The sequence below is a fragment of the Hippopotamus amphibius genome, chromosome 8 (assembly GCF_030028045.1).
Source record: "Hippopotamus amphibius kiboko isolate mHipAmp2 chromosome 8, mHipAmp2.hap2, whole genome shotgun sequence".
NCBI classification, from domain to species: Eukaryota; Metazoa; Chordata; class Mammalia; order Artiodactyla; family Hippopotamidae; genus Hippopotamus; species Hippopotamus amphibius.
In genome coordinates this window covers 36,631,513-36,651,273 of record NC_080193.1, presented here as the reverse complement: position 1 = coordinate 36,651,273, position 19,761 = coordinate 36,631,513, and the positions used below count along the sequence as shown (strand labels likewise).

Below are 19,761 nucleotides of genomic sequence, written 5' to 3'. Positions count from 1 at the left end.
GGTCCCTGGTGGCACCCACCTGAGATCTCAGCATGTAGAGCAGTGGCCCCGCCCCGAGACACAGCCTCCCCACCCCAGTGGGCACACAGCCCCGGCGGGCACGCAGCCCTGGCCTGTTTTGTGAGGCCTCCCCGGCTTTTCCCAGAAGGTGGCGCCAGACTCCCTTTCCCTTTGCTTTGAAATGGTGGGGGGTCTTGCGAGTTGTTGCCTGTTCTTAGTCAGCAGGTCACGCTGCCGCGTCTGTGGCAGCCGAGTCGGGCTTTGTGGTGTGCTCTCAAAGAAACCTTATCTTTAAGCAAACATTGGTCAATATTCTGAGCAATGATTTCATTTTTTAAAAAGTTAGATAAGGAAATTATGCTTTTCCCAGCTAGATGCTGTTACTTCACTAGCTGTGAAAAAGCAGAATTCCTGTGTTTCTCACCAGACCGCAGCAAAGCCAGCGGACCCAGAGCAGTTTTGGTGACTTGGGGCAGATGAGGCCCCGAAGTCAGCCTGATCCCACTCACTCTCATCCGCATCCCCACCCCCTTCGGAAACTTCTCTGCCGCGTCCAGCCACCTTGTCTGCCAAACAGTACCGTCCTCCTTCCTCCCTGCTGCCATGTTTACTTTTGCTCTCTGTTTGCTTACATTTATAATCTCCGCTTCTTATGTTACATGGAACACAGGGCAAAACCTAAAGTTCACCCTGACGCGGGCGGCTGGCCAGCAGCTGGGAGCTTGGCATGTAGAGGGAAGTCGCGAACACCGACCGCCTCGCCAAAAACAGCATCTGTCTTGGGAAACTTGCTCTAACCTCAGTGAAAGAGGGGGCCTCAGACGGACCTTCTTGAAGTGCAGCTTCTGGCATTTTCTTTTCAGGCATTTTCAGAAAACCTGCATTTGATTAAGTGCTTCCTGCAAGTGACCTCAAGAATTCCTGGAGTTTTATAAGAGGAAGTTCTCCTTGGGTTTGGGTCTCAGCTCAGCGGACCCGAGATGGTCTGTTTACCCCCAGCTCCCTGAAGGGTAGCTCCTGTGACCTGGCTGATAGCAGAGCGTGGGGAGGTTGGGGGGAGGAGGGACCCCTCGTGACAGTCTCGCTGTGAACCTGGCCACGTATTCCCTGTCTGGTTAGTACATTACCCGTTGCACCCCTGAGGGGCGCCAGCAGGGAGCTTTCTAGTTTGCTCCTGTCGAGACTTCAGTGGTGCCGATGGGACCTGAACCCTAGTCTGTCTCCCAAGCCTGTGTCTTCCCACCCAGTGAGCTGCCCCCACCTCCTGGTTGCCTCCTAAATTCTTCTACATCAGTGTTTTCCAACTTGGATGTGTCTATGAAATCATCCAGTATTTTCTGAACCTTTCATTTTTTTCCCCATGTTTAAAAACTCAGATTTCGGGCTTCCTAGGTGGCGCAGTGGTTAAGAATTCGCCTGACAATGCAGAGGTCACGGGTTCGATCCCAGCTCCAGGAAGATCCCACATGCCACGGAGCAACTAAGCCCGTGTGCCAAAAAAAAAAAAAAAAAAAAAACTCAGATTTCACCAGTTAGTTAATATTACTCAGCTTTCTGAGCAGTATGTTGTGATACCTGTAAACTGGTTTCTTACAGTAGAGGGGCATTGGTGTCCCACTGCAGGACCAGATTAGAGAAGGGACGGGCACCCCTCCACCGTCGGCCTGGCTGTGTGTAACACGCCAAATGCTTGGCTCTCCCAAGTCCGCCATGGACTGACCACAGTCTTGGGGACACATGTGAGCTGAGGAGGAAGAAGAGCACTTCATCTAGTAATTGTTGCACGGTGGAGCCCTTCTAAGAAATATGCTATCCCTTTCCCAGCAAACCACTCACTGGAAAAAACTAACTGAACTCAAGCCTCTTTTCCAAAGAACGGATGTTTTCACCCAGAATGAACACTCTGGGCGTGTACAGCCAATTTTCCCCAAAGTCCAAGTAGGTCCTTTGTAGGTATCTTGCCTTCCTCCTCGCTTTCTGGGCTGGCTCTGTAGTTGGAACACGTGTGTAAATGCAGATGAGTGAGGCATGCCCTAGAGCTGACTTTGCCAGTCATGAGCATTTAAATACACACATACACACACTATGAGGAAATGAGTTGGACAAACGTTTACTCAGCACCTAGTGTGTGATGGGCACTGCTGGGCATGGGGACAGAAGGGTGGCTGATGTGGGAGCCTGCCTTCAAGGAGCTCTTAGTCTAGTGGGGAGACGGTGTCAGCAGAGTGTGGAAGTGCAGTGATCAGGGTTCACACGAGCTTCCCAGGGGTTCTGTTGGGGTGAGGGGGTCCTGCCCGGCTAGGCGACAGGCGCAAGTGAGCGACTTTCAGGAAGAGTGGAGGGCGCAGGCGGGTGGCGTCCTCACCCAGTGTTCCCGGGCATCGTGGGAAGGAGGAGCTGCTCCCCCACAGGCCTCGTTGGCCTTTCATGCCTGCTCATCGGGGTGGCCCTTTGGAGCGAGTGTCGGAGTGGGCAGACCCCTGGACGTTGGCCCGGACCAGGCAGGGGCCTTCTGGACTGAGCCTGGAGCCCCTGGGGGCGCCTCAGTGGCCGGGCCCCTCTTCTCTGCCGTTCTGCCGCCACCACCAGGGCCTGGCTCAGAGCCACACAGGCTTTGCAGCTCCTGTTGTTTCTGTTATCTTTCTTAATCCAAATAACTGTAAAAGCGGGTATATTTTTAATCCCTATGTAAGAAGTTTTTAAAAATTGAGGCTATTTTTGGTAGAGGAACGAACTGAGGTGCATCTGCTGTGCTGCTCTCAGAGGCTGAGCGCGTGCCGGTCCCACTCTGCCTTTCTTGCAGTGGAAGGTTAAAGGTCATGCACGTTGCTCAGGGGACTTCGTAGGTGATGGAGTTGGCACGAGAAACATCACGATGGGCTTCCTTTAAGTTGTCTCGTGTGTGTGTGTGTGTGTGTGTGTGTGTGTGTGTGTGTGTGTGTGTGGAGTGAGAGGCCCTGTGTGTGACTAGTTAATGCAGATGCGGAGGCGGGGGGGCTGGAGCCGCAGGAGTCCCTGGGGGTCAGCAGAGAAGCCTCCTGCAGACGTTCATCCTGCTTCCCGTCCCACGCCAGCCTCCTCCTGTCCGCTCCCAGCAGGAGCAGGGAGCCCCTCGGGGGGCAGACCCCCACCATCGGGCCTCACCCGCCACCCCTTGGGCCTTTGCGTCCTCGTGGGGCCCCTCCGCGTGGACCAGCCCACCCTGGCCCAGGCCTGTCGTTCCACCTCCGTGGCCTGAGCTCAGCTCAGCCACTGCCGCACAGGAGTGCGTGACCCCACGCGGCACAGACAGGCGGGGGGCGGGAGGAGGAGGAGCTCATCAAGACTGTACAGCATCTGAAGGTCTTATGAGCCTGGAGAGTAGAACACGGCTCCTTTAGAATAAGTTTACCCTCAGCCGCCCGCCGCCCCGGCTGATCCTGTTGGAGTGAAAGTGTAGGTGGGGGTGGCGGTGGGGGTGGGGGCCGCCCAGCACTGAGCCATGCGTGCCTGTCGCTTGGCCTCTGCGGTCAGGCGAGGGTGTCGTCCGGTGTGGTGTGGCGCTCGCTCACGTGGGGGCCGTGTTTCAGGTGGTGAGGGCTGCCGAGGAGGCCGCGTCCACGCTGGCCAGCTCCATCCACCCGGAGCAGTGCATCAAAGTGCTGTGTCCCATCATCCAGACGGCCGACTACCCCATCAACCTGGCTGCCATCAAGATGCAGACCAAAGTCGTGGAGAGGATCGCCAAGGAGTCCTTGCTGCAGCTCCTCGCGGACATCATCCCGGGCCTGCTGCAGGTGGGCCCCTCGGGGCGGCCTGATCGCTCGGCGCAGCGGGGCGTGGGGACCCTGAGGGGTGGGCGGGACAGGCCAGGCGGTGCAGCCCGTGGCTCGGACCCTGGCGCCTTCTCTGTCTCTTCTGGCCCACCCTCCGCTGCACACATGGGGAGATCTTCCTGGGGACCCAGGCCTGCGGCTCACGGGAGGAACTTTCTGTTTACTGTGAACACGTTTTGATCTTTCTTTGCTGTTCATTCCTTACTTACTGCATGGCTGTGGACCCAGCCCTGGGCAGGGTGGGCCGTAGACCCAACATCAGACACTGGTCCTTGCTCTCATTTGTCCAGCGAATATTAATTGAAACCCTTGTAAGCGTGAGGTGTTGAATTAAGTAGATTCTGGAAGACAAAGTGTTTTCCACTGTTGGGACCCTACCTCAAGGAGTTTCCAACCCGCTCTGGGACCAATACAACCGTACAGGCAGCTGCGGGTGCGGGTGGGCGCTGGGTGCTGAGTTACTGCCACAGGGTGCAGGTCGGGGGTTCTGAGGTTGGGGTGGGGGCTGGGCTCTGGGTTGGGGTGTCGGAGGGAGAAGGACTCAGAGAAGAGGTGGCTTAGAGTTAGGCCCTAGAGAGATTTCAGAGAGGAAAGGTAGAGAAACATCAGCTTTACGCTTAATAAATGGTGCTGTTTGCTGAGCACTAGGCTCGGAAATTTAAACACATACAGCCGAGGACTGGCTTATTCCAGGCAGAGGGAAAGATGTAAAGCCTGAGGCTGCTTGGAGGAGAGCAGACAGTTCCACCTGGATGTGGGGCAGGGTGGCAACAGGCAGGTTGCGGTCCAGCTGGAGAGGGATGCAGAGGTCCGGCTGCAGGTGGGATGTTCCCCGCAGTCCATGGGCAGTGGAGAGGTTTGCCCACAGAGTGAGCGACCTGGTTCTCGTTTCTTAAAAGGGGTTTGCACATGAGAGGTTTGCTTTACTACGGGGAGAGAGAAGGAAGAAGCCAGTTTCTTTTCCCCTTCATTTCCTTTTCTCGTTCTGGTCTCTCATGCCGTTTCTTGGCTGGCGCAGCCTGGCAGCTCTCAATACAGCATTGCTCTGTGCGGAGGAGACCAGCTCGCCAGCCTCCTGCCTCCCACCCCAGAACCAGCTCAGCCTTGGCACTTTTACATGTGGCCTCTCCATGGCGACAGCTCTCGGGGCTCACGGGCAGAGCCCAGGTGTATCCAGGCCGTTCCCCGCAAGGCCGAGGTTGAATTGTGAGGGCGTTTGTGGAAACGATGAAATATGGACAGTCAGGCAAAGCTTTGATCTTGCTCCCTCTCTGTGTCCCTCTCGGACTGCAGGGTTACGACAACACCGAGAGCAGCGTGCGTAAGGCCAGTGTGTTTTGCTTAGTGGCGATTTATTCCGTAATCGGAGAAGAGTTGAAACCTCACCTGGCACAGCTCACGGGGAGCAAGGTATGTATAGTGTTACATGGGCGGGTCGCACACCTGGCCCTGCCAGCGCCGCAGACTTGCTGCCCTGCAGCTCTGTCCCCCACATGGGCGTTCTCAGCACATGTGTTCTAGCTGGGCCTTATTCTCCCGGGGTGTTTCTCCAAAGACAAGTGACCAGCTGTACTGTCACGAAGGTACAGTGCAATGTGGTCTGTTGTCACGCCTGTTTTTGAAAGAATGGCTTTGAACTTCTAGTTTATCCCAAAAAAAGGAAGATGACCTTGTTTGGAAACCACCTTGTTTTGTCTCCCCAAAACACTAAGGACATTTACCTGTTGGCTTCACACAGGGCAGGAGGCTCCGGGTCCCAGTGGGTCATGACCCCATCCCTGTGGGGTGAAGGTGGCGATTGTGCACGTGACCCACCCGAGGGCCCACGGTGACCTCACTCTGAAAGCCGGGCCTTTTACTCCCTGTGCTGCCTCTCACATTCCTTCTAGCATCAGGGGCAGAAAATGGGACAAAAGAACTATTGGCTCATGGAAGGTGACAGTGAGTGGAGTGCTTATTGATTTAAAAATAAACTCAAGTCTGATGAACCCGCCAGGGGAGAGCAGGTGGCCATCCTCGAGTTCTGGCTGGAGAGGCCAGGGCCTGGGCCGTGGTGAGAAGCCTGCCGCAGGGGCTGCCTGCGGGGCGCGCGTGTCACCGTGAAATGGCAGCTGCCCTGGAGGGGCTGCGGATATACGAGCACGCAGCCTGAAGCGCCTGGCCTTTGTCCTTAGGAAAGAAAGAAGCAGAGGTGAAGCCTCGTGGCTTTTCAGTAGGGCTGTTCCTCTGACACAGTTGCTTAGGGTTCTGGGCACAGCTGGCGCTGCCGCCTTTGCCCAGAGCAGGGCTCGCACCCTCCGCACTGCTGGCACCTCGGGCCACTTCATGGTGGGGGCACCATCCTGAGGTCCCAGGAGCACACCGCTATATCAGTTGATGTCCCCACACCTGGCCAGTGTCCCCTTGGGGCAGAATCCGCCCTGGTGGAGACCCTCTGGTCCAGAAGGAGACACTTGACTCTTCCCGCAGACAAAGCCAGCAGCGGGGTTGGCAGGTGCGAGCAAGGCAGGTGTGGGGCTGCTTCACCTGATTCCATTTCCTGAGGCCCCCGTGCAGCCCCCCAGACCACGGCCTGCAGGCCCCTGAGCTGAGAGTGCCGAGCGGTGGACTGGGCCGGGGACCCCTTCCCTCTGCGGCCAAGATCAGGGGTCCGCAGAGGGTCCCTGGCAGGGGTGGGGACCTCACAGGCAGTCTTCACAAAGGGAATTAGATTTGTAAAATGGAAAATTCATCCAAAAGGAATATTAGCCAGACCTCAGGTTTCTGGTACTTTTCTACGCTCGTGAGTAAGGGAGCTGCCCTGTCATCTCATGTGACCCCTCCAACAAGGGGCTGAGAAAACATGGGTGTCTTCTCACCCTTGTCCTGGGGTTGACCTGCTGCCCCTTGCAGGGGTGGCCTCGGCTCAGGAGCCCAGCCCTGATTGGAGCCTGCATTCCCCCATCCCTGCGGACAATGTAGATCAGCTCGGAGGGCTTGGGAAGGCCGGCTGGACACCTGTCTGCTGTGGCAGTGCTGTGCTTCCAGCTGTTACAGTTTTTATATGTGATAACTCCGGTGTGTTAACGTGAACCATGTGGGCTCCAACGCATGCCTCCTAGACCAAACACCACCCCCCCACACCCCCTACCCAGAGTGGATAACTGACAGCACATGGTGCTGAGTTAGAAACAGAGAACCAAGCCATGGCTTCCAGTTTCTGCATGTCACCCTGTCTGCCACTCTCTCCTTCCACTGCTTAAGCGAAGTTAATAAATGACATCAGGTTCTGTAGAGAAAGACCTGGTGCACGGCCAGGGAGGGAGCCCGTCAGGTGCATTTTGAGGTGTCCCTTTGCCATGGCAGCAATACTAGCTTTGGGATCAGAAAACCTGCCTTCTAGTCTCTGTCCCACACTTACTAGCTGTATGACTTTGAGCAACCTTTCCTTTCTGTTCTCTCCCTCTCTCTCTCTCTTTTGGTAAAATACATGTAACGTAAACTTTACTACCTTAACCAAATTGTTTTCCACAGTAGCTGTACCATTTTACATTCCTACCAACAAGGCACGCAAGAGTTTCTTCACATCCTTGCCAACACTTGTTATTTTCTGTTTTTTCGATAGTAGTCATCCTTATGGCTGGTGTGAGGCAATATCTCATTGTAGTTTTGATTTGCATTTCTCTAATGGTTGGTGATGTTGAGTATTTTTTCATATGCTTACGGGCCAGTTGTATATCTTCTTCAGAGAAATGTCTATTCAAGTCCTTTGCCCATTTTTGAATTACGTTGTTTGTTTTTTTGTTATTGTTGTTATAGAAGTTCTGTCTATATTCTGGATATTAATCCCTTGACCTTTGATGCACAAAATTTTTTAATTTTCATGAAATCCAACTTGTTTATTATTTTTTTGTTTGTGCTTTTGGTGTCATATTTGATAATCATTGTCAAATCCAGTGTTGTGAAGCTTTTGTCCTGTGTTTTTTTCTAACAGTTTTATAATTTTAGCTTTTAATGCAGGTTTCTGATCCATTTTGAGTTAATTTTTGTGTATGGTGTGAGGTAAGGGTTCAACTTCATTCTTTTGTGTGTGGATATTCAGTTTTCCCAGTACCATTTGTTGAAAAGACATTGAGATTTTATTAGGGATTTCGTTGAATCTATAGATAGCTTTGGGTAGTATTGTTATCCTAACAATACCGTCTTCCAGTCCATGGACGTGGGATGTCTTTTTTTTAACCTCTGTACTGTAATGAGTTGTTGTTTGTTTTTAATTTTTTTAATTGAGATATAATGAACATACGAAATTGTATTAGTTTCAGATGTACAACATAATGATTTGATATTTATTTATATTGCAAAATGATCACAACACTAAGTCTAGGTCACATCTGTCATCACACATAGCTACACAATTTTTTTCTTGTGATGAGAAATTTTAAGATCTACTCTGTTAGTGACTTTCCAATATACAATATTATTTACTATAGTTACCATGGTGTACACCACATGGGATGTCTTTCTATTTGTGTTTTTAATTACTTTCAGTAACATTTTGTAGTTTTATTGTACAGTTCTTTCACTTTGGTTAAGTTAAATTCCTAAGTATTTTATTCTTTTTGATGCTATCATAAATGGAATTGTTTTCTTAACTTTTTGGATTTTTCATTTTTAGTGTATAGAAATGCAGTTGATTTTTGCTTATTGATTTTGTATTTTGCTACTTTGCTGAATTCTTTTATTAGTCTTAACTTTTCTTGTGGAATCTTTAGGATTTTTTACCTGTGAGATCATAGGCATCCCTTGGTATCCACAGGGATTGGTTCCAAGACCTGCCACAGATAAACTCTGCAGATGCTCAGGTCCCTTACCTCTGGTTCCACATGTGCGGAGTCAACTCACTGAAGGTTGTGTAGTGCTGTGTGTATTGAAAAGAAGTCCCTGTATAAGTGGACCTGTGCCGTTCAAACCTGTGTTGCTCAAGGGTCAGCTGTATAGCATCTATGAACAAAGATAACTTTGCTTCTTTCTTTCCAACATGGATGTCTTTTTTTTCTTTTCTTGCCTAATTGCTCTGGCTGAAACTTGTAGTACTATATTAATAGAAATGATGAAAGCTGGCATCCTTGTCTTGTTCCTCATCTTAAAGGAAAAGTTTTCAGTCCTTTACCATCGAGCATAATGTTCACTGTGGGCTCTTCATATATAGCTTCTGGTATGTTGAGATACAGGCAGCCTTGGAGAGAGTGCGGATTTGGGTGCAGATCATTGCAATAAAGCGAATATCACAATAAAGCAAGTCACACAAGTTTTTTGGTTTCCCAGTGCGTATAAAAGTTATGTCTGCACTGTATCGTAGTATATTAAATGTGCAATAGCATTATGTCTAAAAAAATCAATGTCTAAAAGATTATACCTTAATTAAAAAATATGTTATTGCTGAAAAATGCTAGCCGTCATCTGAGCCTTCAGCAAGTCATTATCTTTTTTGCTCATGGAGGGTCTTCCGTCAGTGTTGATGGCTGTTGACTGATCAGGGTGGTGGTTGCTGAAGGTGGGAGTGGCTGTGAAATAAGATAACAGTGAAGTTTGCTGAATCGATTGACTCTTGACAAACAGTTCTCTGTAGCAGCAATGGTGCTTGATAGCATTTTACCTACAGTAGAGTTTCTTTCAAAGTTGGAGTCAGTTCTTTTGAACTTGCCACTGCTTTATCAACTAAGTTTATGTCATTCTAAATCATTTGTTGTCATTTCAACAGTCTTCACAGCATCTTCACCTTGAGTAGATTCCATCTCAATAAACCACTTTCTTTGCTCCTCCATAGGAAACAACTCCTCGTCCATTCAAGTTTTATCCTGAGATTGCAGCAGTTCAGTCACATCTTCAGCTCCACTTCTAATTCTAATACTCTTGCTATTTCCACCACATCTGCAGTAATTTCCTCCACTGAGGTCTTGAACCCCTCAAAGTCACCCAGGAGGGTTGGAATCAACTTCTTCCCAGCTCCTGTTAATGTTGGTATTTTGGCCTGTTCCTATGAATCATAGATGTTCTTCATGGCATCTAAAATGCTGAATCCTTTCCAGAAGGTTTGCAGTTGAGTTTGCCCAGCTCTATCAGAGGAATCACTATGGCAGTGATCACCTTACAAAATGTATTTCTTAAGTAGTAAGACTTGAAAGTCAAAATTACTCCTTGATCCATGGGCTGCAGAATGGGTATTGTGTTAGCAGGCATGAAAACAACATGAATCTTGTTGTACATTAATCTTGTTGTACAGTCCGAGCTGTAGATCTCAACAGTGGGCTTAAAATATTCATGTTGTAAACAGATGTGCTGTCATCCAGGCTTTGTTGTTCCATTTATAGAAGACATGCAGAGTAGATTGAGCATAATTCTTAAGAGCCCTGGGATTTTCAGATGGTAAATGAACACTGACTTCAACATAAAGTTACCAGCTGCATTAGCTCCTAATGAGAGTCAGCGTGTCCTTTGGAGCTTTAAAGCCAGGCATTGCCTTCTCCTCTCTGGCTAGACAGTCCTAGATGGCATCTTCTTCCCATATAAGGCTGTTTAATTATCGTAGCTAAATCCTCTGGATAACTTGCTGCAGCTTCTACGTCGGCACTTGCTGCTTCACCTGGTACTTTTATGTTATGCACCGTCTTCTTTCCTTAAACCTCGTGAACCAACATCTGCCAGCTTCAGACTTTTTTCCTGCAGCTCCCTCATCTCTCTCAGCCTTGCTAGAAATGAAGAGAGGTAGGGCCTTAGTCTGTATTAGGTTTTGGCTTAAGGGAGTGTTGTGGCTGGTTTGATTCTCTATACAGACCACTAAAATTGTCTCTATGTCAACAGTAAGGCTGTTTTGCTTTCTTATTATTTGTGTGTTCACTGGATTAGCACTTCAGTTTCTTTGAAGAACTTTTCCTTTGCATTCACAGCTTGGCTAACTGTTTGGCACAAGAGGCCTAGCTTTTGGCCCATCTCAGCTTTTGACATGCCTTCTTCACTAAACTTAATCACGTCTAGTTTTTGATTTAAAGGGAGAGAAGTGCAACTTTTTCACTTGAACACTTAAAGCCATTTTAGGGTTATTAATTGGCCTAATTTCAGTATTGTTGTGTCTCAGGGACTAGGGAGGCACAAGTACAGGGAGGGAGACCCAGGAATGGTGGGTCTGTGGGGCAGTCAGAACACACACATCTGTGGAGGAAGTTTGCTGTCTGTATATGGACGTGGTTCATGGCACCCCAAACAACTGCAGTCATTACATCAAAGAGCACTGATCACAAATCACCGTAAGAAGTATAATAATAATGAAAAAGTCTGAAATAATTGTGAGAATTACCAAAATGGGACAGTGACGTGAAGGGAGCAAATGCTGTTGGAAAATAGCACTGATGGACTTGCTTGATGCGGGGTGTTCACAAACCTTCAATTTGGAAAAAAAAAAAAAAAAACAATATCTGTGAAGTACAATGACGTGAAGCACAATAAAACAAAGTATGCCTGTACTTTTCGTCTGTTTCTAGTTTGGTATTTTTATCATGAAAAGGTATTCAATTTGCCAAATACTTTTTCTTTTTTTTTAAATTTATTTATTTCCTGGCACTCGGGCTTTCTCTATTTGTGGCGAGCAGGGGCTACTCTTCATTGCAGTGCGTGGGCTTCTTATTGCAGTGGCTTCTCTTGTTGCAGAGCATAGGCTCTAGGCTCGTGGGCTTCAGTAGTTGCGGCATGTGGGCTCAGTAGTTGTGGCTTAATAGCGCAGGCTTAGTAGTTGTGGTGCATGGGCTTAGTAGCTCCATGGCATGTGGGATCTTCCCAGACCAGGGCTCAAACCTGTGTCCCCTACATTGGCAGGTGGATTCTTAACCACTGCGCCACCAGGGAAGCCCCAAATACTTTTTCTGCATCAATTGAGATGATCCTTTGGTTTTTGTTTTGTTTTGTTTCCCTTCATTCTGTTAACATGGTGTATTATATTTATCAATTTTTGTGTGTTGAACCATCCTTGCATTTCAAGAATAAATCCCACTTGGTCATGGTGTAGAAGCCTCTTAATGTGCTGTTGAATCTGGTTTGCTAGTCTTTTCTTGAGGATTTTTGCTTCGGTGTTCATAAGGGCTGTTGATCTGTAGTTTTCTTGTTATATCTTCATCTGACTTTGATATTAGGACAATGCTGACCTCGTAGCATGAATTCAGAAGTGTTCCTTCCTCTTCAGTGTTCTAGAAAAAAATTGAGAAGGATTGTATTAAGTTCTGTGGATGTTGGTAGAATTCACCAGTGAAGCCATCTGGCCTAGGGCTTTTCTTTGTCAGATTTTTGATAACTGATTCATTCTCTTTACTGGTTTTAGGTCTGTTCAGATTTTCTTTCTTCATGATTGAGTCTTGGTAGGTTTTGCCTTTCTAGGAATTTGTCCATTTCATCTAGGTTATCTAATTTGTCGGTGAACAATTAACTCACGGTATATTCTCATACTCTTTGATTTCTGTACAGTCAGTCATAATGTCCCCACATTTGTTTCTGATTTTAATAATTTGAATCTTCTCTTTTTTTGTTAATTAACTTAGCTAAAGGTTTGTCAATTCTGTTGATTTTGCTTGTTTGTTTTATTTATCTCTGCTCTAATCTTTCTGATTTTCTTCTGCTAGCTTGGGGTTTAATTTGGTCTTCTTTTTCTAGTTCCTTAAGATATATAGGTTGTTGATACAAATCTTTCTTCTTTTTTAATATAAGCATTTATAGCTATGAATTTCCTTCTTTGCACTACTTTTGCTGCATCCCATAAGTTTTGGTATGTTGTGTTTTCATTTTCATCTGTCTTGAGATATTTTCTTTTTTTAAAATATTTATTTATTTATTTATTTATTTATTTATTTATTTATTTGGTTGCACCAGGTCTTAGTTGTGAAATGTGAACTTTTAGTTGCGGCATGCATGTGGGATCTAGTTCCCTGATGAGGGATTGAACCTGGGCCCCCTGCTTTGGGAGCTTGGAGTCCTAACCACTGCACAACCAGGGAAGTCCCTGTCTCAAAATATTTTCTAATTTCCTTTGTGATTTCTTCTTTAACCCATTGGTTGTTTGAGTGTGTTGTTCAATTTCCACAAATTTGTGAATTTTTCAGTTTTCCTTTTCTGTTACTGATTTCTGACATCATATGTTGTGGTCAGAAAAGGTACTTTGTATAATATCTATCTTTTAAAATTTATTAAGACTTAATTTGTGGCCTAACATATAGTCTATCTTGGAAAGATCTCATGTATACTTGAGAAGAATGTGTATTCTTGGGTAGAGTGTTTTGCATATGTCTTTTAGATCTAGTTGATTTATTGTGTTGTTCAAGTCCTTTAGAGTGGAATATTGAAGTCTTTCAACTATTATTATAAAACTATTTCTCCCTTCAATGCTGTTTTTGCTTCATATATTTTGATAGTGTGCTCTTAGATGTGTAATTATAAATACTATAATTTCATTCTGTATTGATCTTTTATTAATATAAAATGTCCTTCTGTTTCTTGTAACCTTTTTTGATTTAAACTGTATAGCTTCCTGTACTTTTGGTTACTGTTTGCATGGAATATCCTTTTCCATTCTTTCACTTTCAACCTGTTTGTGTCTTTGGATCTAAAATGAGTCTCTAGTAGACAACATATAGTTGAGTCATGTTTTTTTTAATCCATTTTGCCAATCTCTTGTCTTTTGATAGGAGAATTTTAACTCATTCACCTTTAAAGTAATTACTGATGAGGAAGAGATTTCTGTCATTTTGGTATTTGTCTTCTGTATGCCTTATAGCTTTTTTTGTCCCCCATTTTCTGCATTACTGTTTTCTTTTGTGTTTGTTGGCTTTTTGTACTGAAACGTTTTAATTCCCTTCTCATTTCCTTTTTTGTATATTCTATACCTGTTTTCTTTGTGGATTACGTTTGACATCCTAAAGTTATAATCCTCTAATTTGAATTTATACCAGCTCATTGAGCAAGCTTTCTGAACCCTGGCCTTTTCATTTGTAAAATAGGAGAACCTGTTCTGCCTACCTCAGAGGATTGTTTTGAGCCTCAAATATGATAGTCAGTATAAAGCTTGTAAACCATCGAACACATAGACATCATTCACTCTATTATCGTTATGTTTTCCTTGTACTTGCAGTTATGTTCTAGACTTGACTAGGTAGATACAGTAGGGGTTCTAAGTTGCAAATAAGTATGAACAATGTTTAGCAGCTCATTTTTAACCAGTCTTTCATAGAAATATAACTATCCTGTTTTCTAAATCACTTTTTTCTTCTTTGAAAACTCTTCGATTCAACAAGTACATATTAAGAACCTGCTGTCTTCAGCAAACTACAAAGGCATGCAGGAAAAGCAAAAACTAGTCCTGCCCTGAAGTAGCGTAAAATACAGCTAGGGAACAGAACTGACACATGAGGAAACTTGTACAGTGGCCCAGGAGTGACCAGTGAACATGGTGAGACGAGCTCTGATTGCTGGGTCAGGAGCCTGGAGGAAGTGGGACTAGGCTGGGCTGGGCTTGGCAGGATGCAGGAGCTGCCCAGGGAGGGAAGGAGCAAACTGCCGGCAGGAACAGCGTGAGGGGCTCAGGTAGGAGTAGGAGCAGGGTGCTCAGAGGACACATTCCCCGAGCCTGGAGCTGCAGAAGGCATCTTGGAAGTGTCAGTGCCCTTCATTTTGAGGGTGGGAAAGTCTAGGCTCAGGAAATGTCTGCCTGGCATTGCAGAACTGGTAGGTGTTGGAGCTGGTTCTAGAACTCTGCTGGATCTGTTGAGCTTCAGCCAGAGCTTTGTCAAACATGCCAGGGCTTCCCTGGAGCCTGGTTGGCCCTGGTCGTATCCTCTTGAGCCTTGGGGCATTAAGAACCTCGTGTAGGGACTTCACTGGCGGTCCAGTGGTTAGGACTCTGCGCTTCCAATGCAGGGGGCATGGGTTCGATCCCTGGTCAGGAAACCAAGAACCTTCATGCTGCACAGTGTGGCCAAAGAAACCAAAAAACCTCACATAAAATGATGGCAGTTTGATCACCACACTGTTATATTAAAATGTTTAAGATTTTGAAATGTGTGGAATGAAAAACAGGCTGAGATATGTAGTATAAATTCACGACACGCTCCCTGCGGTTGAAAAGAGTAAGAGGAGTTACCGGTCCTGGCGTGGGGAGACCCCTGCCGGGCTGCCTTGTGAAGCCGCTGGGGCAGAGCCCTCCCGCCAGCTGTGTGACTGAGCGGCCTCGCTGGGCATCAGGGAGGCTCTGCCTCTTAGAGTGCTGTGCTGGTTGCTGGTCCTGTTCCCACTGGTTGTCTGAGGGCCCCGCTTTCTGCTGCGCCACACGCTCCACTCTGAGCATCTCTAAGTGGGTCCCCAGAGATCAGCCGCTCCTCCTTGGGCTGGCTTTTACTTGTCTCAGCCTCACAGCCTGTTCAGAGATGGTAGGTAAAGAGCTGTGGATCGTGAATATTTTGTAATTCCCTTAACCTTACCAGTTATGTTATGTAGATTTTTATGGGCATTCTGCGTCTACAAACACCTGTTCTTTTTATTCTTAACATGATCAGGCACGTTGTCGACACATGAAGTTAGTGGCATTCAACAAATATTTGAGAACCTACCATGTTACATGCTGCTTTAGGTATTTTGAGGGTCCAGGGGGCTTAAGTTAAACCAAACGACATGTCAGACACGGAAGCCCTTTCTCTGTGAAGCACTGTGCCCGACTGAGGGCTGGTGTTTGGTGATGCAGCATATGGCCTCAGGGAGGTCGAGTCTTGCTGGAAAGATCCAGCCCGCTGCTCCCTGCAGCACGAGGTGGCCTGTGCCAAGCCACAATGGGCAGGGCGGGACCTGGGGTACAGGAAGGCCGGGGGCAGATGGGGGTGGCCTCGGACGCCACGTGCCTAGGGTGGTGTCTGTAGACAGAAGGGGAGCAGCTCCTGCACGGGTGCAAAGGTTAGAAAACTTGACCTCTGATTTTGGCTTGCATCTTCATCCTGATGGAATGTGGGTTGCACCCTCTCTTCCCGCTCGCTTGGGTGGAGCTACCTTGCCCTCAAGTGTGTGGATCTGGCCCTCGGGAACCTTTTTTCAGGCAGCCTTGAGGCCCACCTCGTGGGAACACGTTGCCCTCTTGTGATAAGCCCTCGTGCCCCCTCCTCTAGCCTGACCTCCTGATTGCAGTGGCACTGGTCCCGGGCGGATAGCTTGGACCAGAGGTGGGCACTCAGTAAGTGTCAGCGCAGTCTGTTTCTCCACTATGAGACATGCTGTTTTCTTACCGTCACCTGGGTTTTCTTTCCTGCTCTCTGATTCTCTCCTTCTGCTCACCGGTTTGCATTTTCTCTTGGCAGATGAAGCTGCTCAACTTGTACATAAAGAGGGCGCAGACCACCAACAGCAACAGCAGCTCGTCCTCCGACGTCTCCACGCACAGCTAACGCAGCTCCAGTGCCTCCGTAGCCCCAGGAGCAATCGGTGGTGCCTCTCGGAGACCTCCCCGTCCCCCATCAGCTGCCCAGTCAGTACCAGGAGGCCCGCAAATATTTATTACAATCAGTATTTTGATCCCTTCCAGCTTTTGTGTAGAATCATACTGGTATTGAATGTAAAGGAAGCAAGGCCTGTATTGCATCTTCCTACAAAACAAAACAAAAGAAAACAAAACAAAACAGTAAGCAAAGAAGAGCCATACTTAAACCGTCTTGTCCAGCCTGCTGAGATCGTAAAACCGTGTGTGTGGGGTGCAGTTTTTAAAAATCAGAGCTGTCTAGCCAGTATGTGGTAGAAAGTAGTGTTTCCTCTTCAGTTGATAACAGATTGGAGGAGGCTGGGTTAAACTGTGTTTCTCTTTCACCTGGGCTTCCTTCCCTCTGGATGTGGCCTGTGTGGGCAAAGCCCCGTGCCCTCCACAGCTGACACCGTGGAAGGATTTGTATGTTGTGAGTTGTACTTTGAGAACTACTAAGAATATGAATCAAGCCTTGGCAAGAAATGGGAGAAGAGCCTGAAGATGGCCTTGTAAACGAACACGTGGTGTTTTGCTCACAATCTCCAGACTGGAGGCGGACGCCCTCCGCTGTCTCCTTGCAGGACGGGCTCCTGGCCCCTCTGAGCAACCCCAGTGACACCGCCCCTTCCCCAGAGCTGCCACTCGAGAGACTTGTTAAAGTTGAAATCCAAACACAGAAATCGAGGTGAATCGGTCGCCTTGGTTAGCGTGTGCTTGCAGTGACCCTTCGTGCAGTGTCGAAGATGCCGGAGAAGCGGCTCACGTTACCGCTCAGATCCCGGGAAACACTACTTAACAGTGCTTCCCCCATGACTCTGGCCCCTGGTGGTTCAGATTCAGGGCTGTCCCGTCTCCTCTCCCCAACCCCCTGCGCCTAAGCTGCTCGAGATGTTCTCAGTCAGTCTGGTCAATGGCCATCTCAGTTTTGAATTCTCTGTTTAATTTGGGATTGAGATCAAAGAAAAATCTAGAGAGACCAGGTTATCAGAATCATTTTTTTAAAACTTCATGGACTGGAGTACTTCCTTGATCTTCTTCTGTTAAAATAATCATGGTTTAAGGCAAAAGTAATTGTGGTGTGTGGCAAATCACAGAAAAACAGGATTTGAAACACAGTTTTAGAGTCTATTTCCTTTTCTTCACTGAGAAACCTCCCCCTTTAAAATTTTTTCTTGAGGGTTTCGTTGCTTCCATTTTAAAAGTAGCTCCAGATCTGGAGTCTGGTCAACTAAGTTTTGAGTAAAATTCTTCAAGCCAAATGAAAATTCTTAATGCAGTCATGAAGACACCTGTCATCTCTTACCGTTGTATGTTAGACCTTCTAAATGGAACTGATTTTTCCATATTTCCTTATGGAAGTTCATTCCGTTCTTTTCCCCATGCCTGTTCTGGTGTGAATTTGTAATGCGGTGTCTGCTGCTCTGGTGCAGTCCCTACCCCTGCCAGGCTGTGCGGTTCTCACCCCTGAGCTCCACAGATCGAAAGACACTGTAGCGAAACACAATTTGTTTTCACTCAGAATTTATTTTAGATACTTTATTTGGAAATAGGCACTGAAAATGGAGGTCTGGGAGCAGTGAGGCCGGGGTGCCTTCACTGCGTGTGTGTGTGTGTGTGTGTGTGTGTGTGTGTGTGTGTGTGTGTGTGTGTGTAGGGGGTATCCTGCACGTGTAGGAGGTGCCCCACCGCTGCTGTTGAGGAAACTTCAGGGGTGTGTTTTCAGTGGTCGAACGTTATTGTCTTCTTTTTGGCTCAGAACATAGCAGGACCAGGCCTTACTTCCATGGATAAATACCATCTGTCTGTTCATCCGTCACTCATGGGGTTTCTTTCTTACCTTACAAACGAGTCAGAGTGTCTGACGACTGCTCTGAAGCAGAACCTGTGTTCCGGCCGGGTTACTTCCGAGTCCTTCCTGCCGAGCGCGTGTAGAAAAGCCTTTGTCCTTCGACTCGTGGACACCCAGGTTGCTGCAGCCCCTGTCCGTAGCCGGGAACGACCTTGAACACGGCCCCGCGTCCTCCTGGCGCTCACAAAGGGCTAGCCTTGAATGTCACTTGCCCATCCTTGATCTCCTGACCTAGAGGGAGCTACAGCCCCCCCAGGTCTCGGGGCCTCCGAGGAGGAGGAGATCGCATGCCGCCACCACCTCAGGGGGCCGCCCCGCTCTGGACCAACAGCTGCAGCTGCCCTGCCTTGCTGCCGCCTCCCCGCAGGCCTCCTATTTGGATGAAACAGCAGAACACAAGCGAGCAAAGCACCCGACACCCTGTCTGCCTCCCCTGTTCGCCTGACTGTCCACCGCGGGGGCCAGACCACCCACTCCTGGTTTTCCCCCCACCCCCTGGCCGAGGCCCAGGGGAGGCAGGCGGCCTTCCTAGGGACACAGCAGCCACCGGCCGCCCGCCGCGGCCCCACTAGCTTCTCAGTCTTGCAGGCAATGCAGCTGCACCTGATCTGTCTCCTAAATCTTTTTCTTTCCCTGCTGCCCTTAATTTATCAAGCATAATATTACACGTTAAAGAACAGCAAGTAAGAACTTTGTAGAATCCCATCAGGACTTTGCTCACGATGATATTTGAAAATGAAAGCAATGCTCTGAAAACTATCCGCCACCAAGATCGTTTTGTCGGCACTGTTCACACGCATGGTCCCCACGCCCCCAGGTTGGGTTTTTGGTTTTGGTTTTTGGTTTTTTTGGGCTTTTTCATGTTACATCCATATCTGTATTTATATCTTATTTGTTTCACTTTCAAGTGTATCATGGCAAATGTACAGATTTTCTTTTGTTAATAATGTGCTAGGATTTGCTAAAAAAGAAAACAAGAAAAAAAAACCCTTTTGAGTTTGCTCTAGAATAAATGAGACTTAATTCAGTTTCCGATATTCAAGTGAGTTTTTTTGGTCACCGTGCCTTTTAGGCAGCTTATCGTGTCTCTGATGTCAGAAAGAAGCATGTTTCTGGAGGATGGAGGCGCCACATTGAAGAGCTTGTGGGGGCCCGGGGCTGCCAGCCGAGATCAGGCTGGTGTCAGGATGGAGCCTGGGGGAAGGGGAAGGGCTGGCCAGTGGAGCTGTGGAGCTGGCCTTTGAAGAGGAATGGGTGCACCGCCCCAAGGGCGCTGGTCCGTCTCTTTGGAGCCTTACTTTGCTTTAAGAACGACCGTGAATCTTGGGTCGTGTTCCACGAGGCATCTCGGTATCCCTGCCTGGTGACTGAAAGCCCCCTTCCCCTGCGGCCTCCACCACCTCCTGCCCATTGGACATGTGAGCTCGGAGTGGTCACAAAGGTCAGGTTCAAATCCCCGCTTCCCCGCTTGCCACCTCGGGCAGGTGTTCTCATGGGTAAATCGGAGTGAAATGGACCCTCGTGGAGGTGCCGGGAGGGTCCATGGGTGATGTAAGTGCAGCCACAGCCCTGCCTCCTGCTGT

General features: G+C 48.0%; 1 protein-coding gene across 1 annotated transcript in view; it reads left to right on the top strand.

The window, feature by feature from the left end:
* Window positions 1-19,206, top strand: part of CLASP1 (cytoplasmic linker associated protein 1) — a 265,864-nt gene extending 246,658 nt beyond the window's left edge. Inside the window, exons 36-38 of the mRNA XM_057745852.1 lie at window positions 3,570-3,776; window positions 5,109-5,225; window positions 16,172-19,206. Of these exons, the coding sequence (XP_057601835.1) occupies window positions 3,570-3,776; window positions 5,109-5,225; window positions 16,172-16,258 (411 nt within the window). The 3' untranslated portion in view covers window positions 16,259-19,206. The remainder of the gene's footprint in view (window positions 1-3,569; window positions 3,777-5,108; window positions 5,226-16,171) is intronic.
* The last annotated feature ends 555 nt before the right edge of the window (window positions 19,207-19,761 follow it).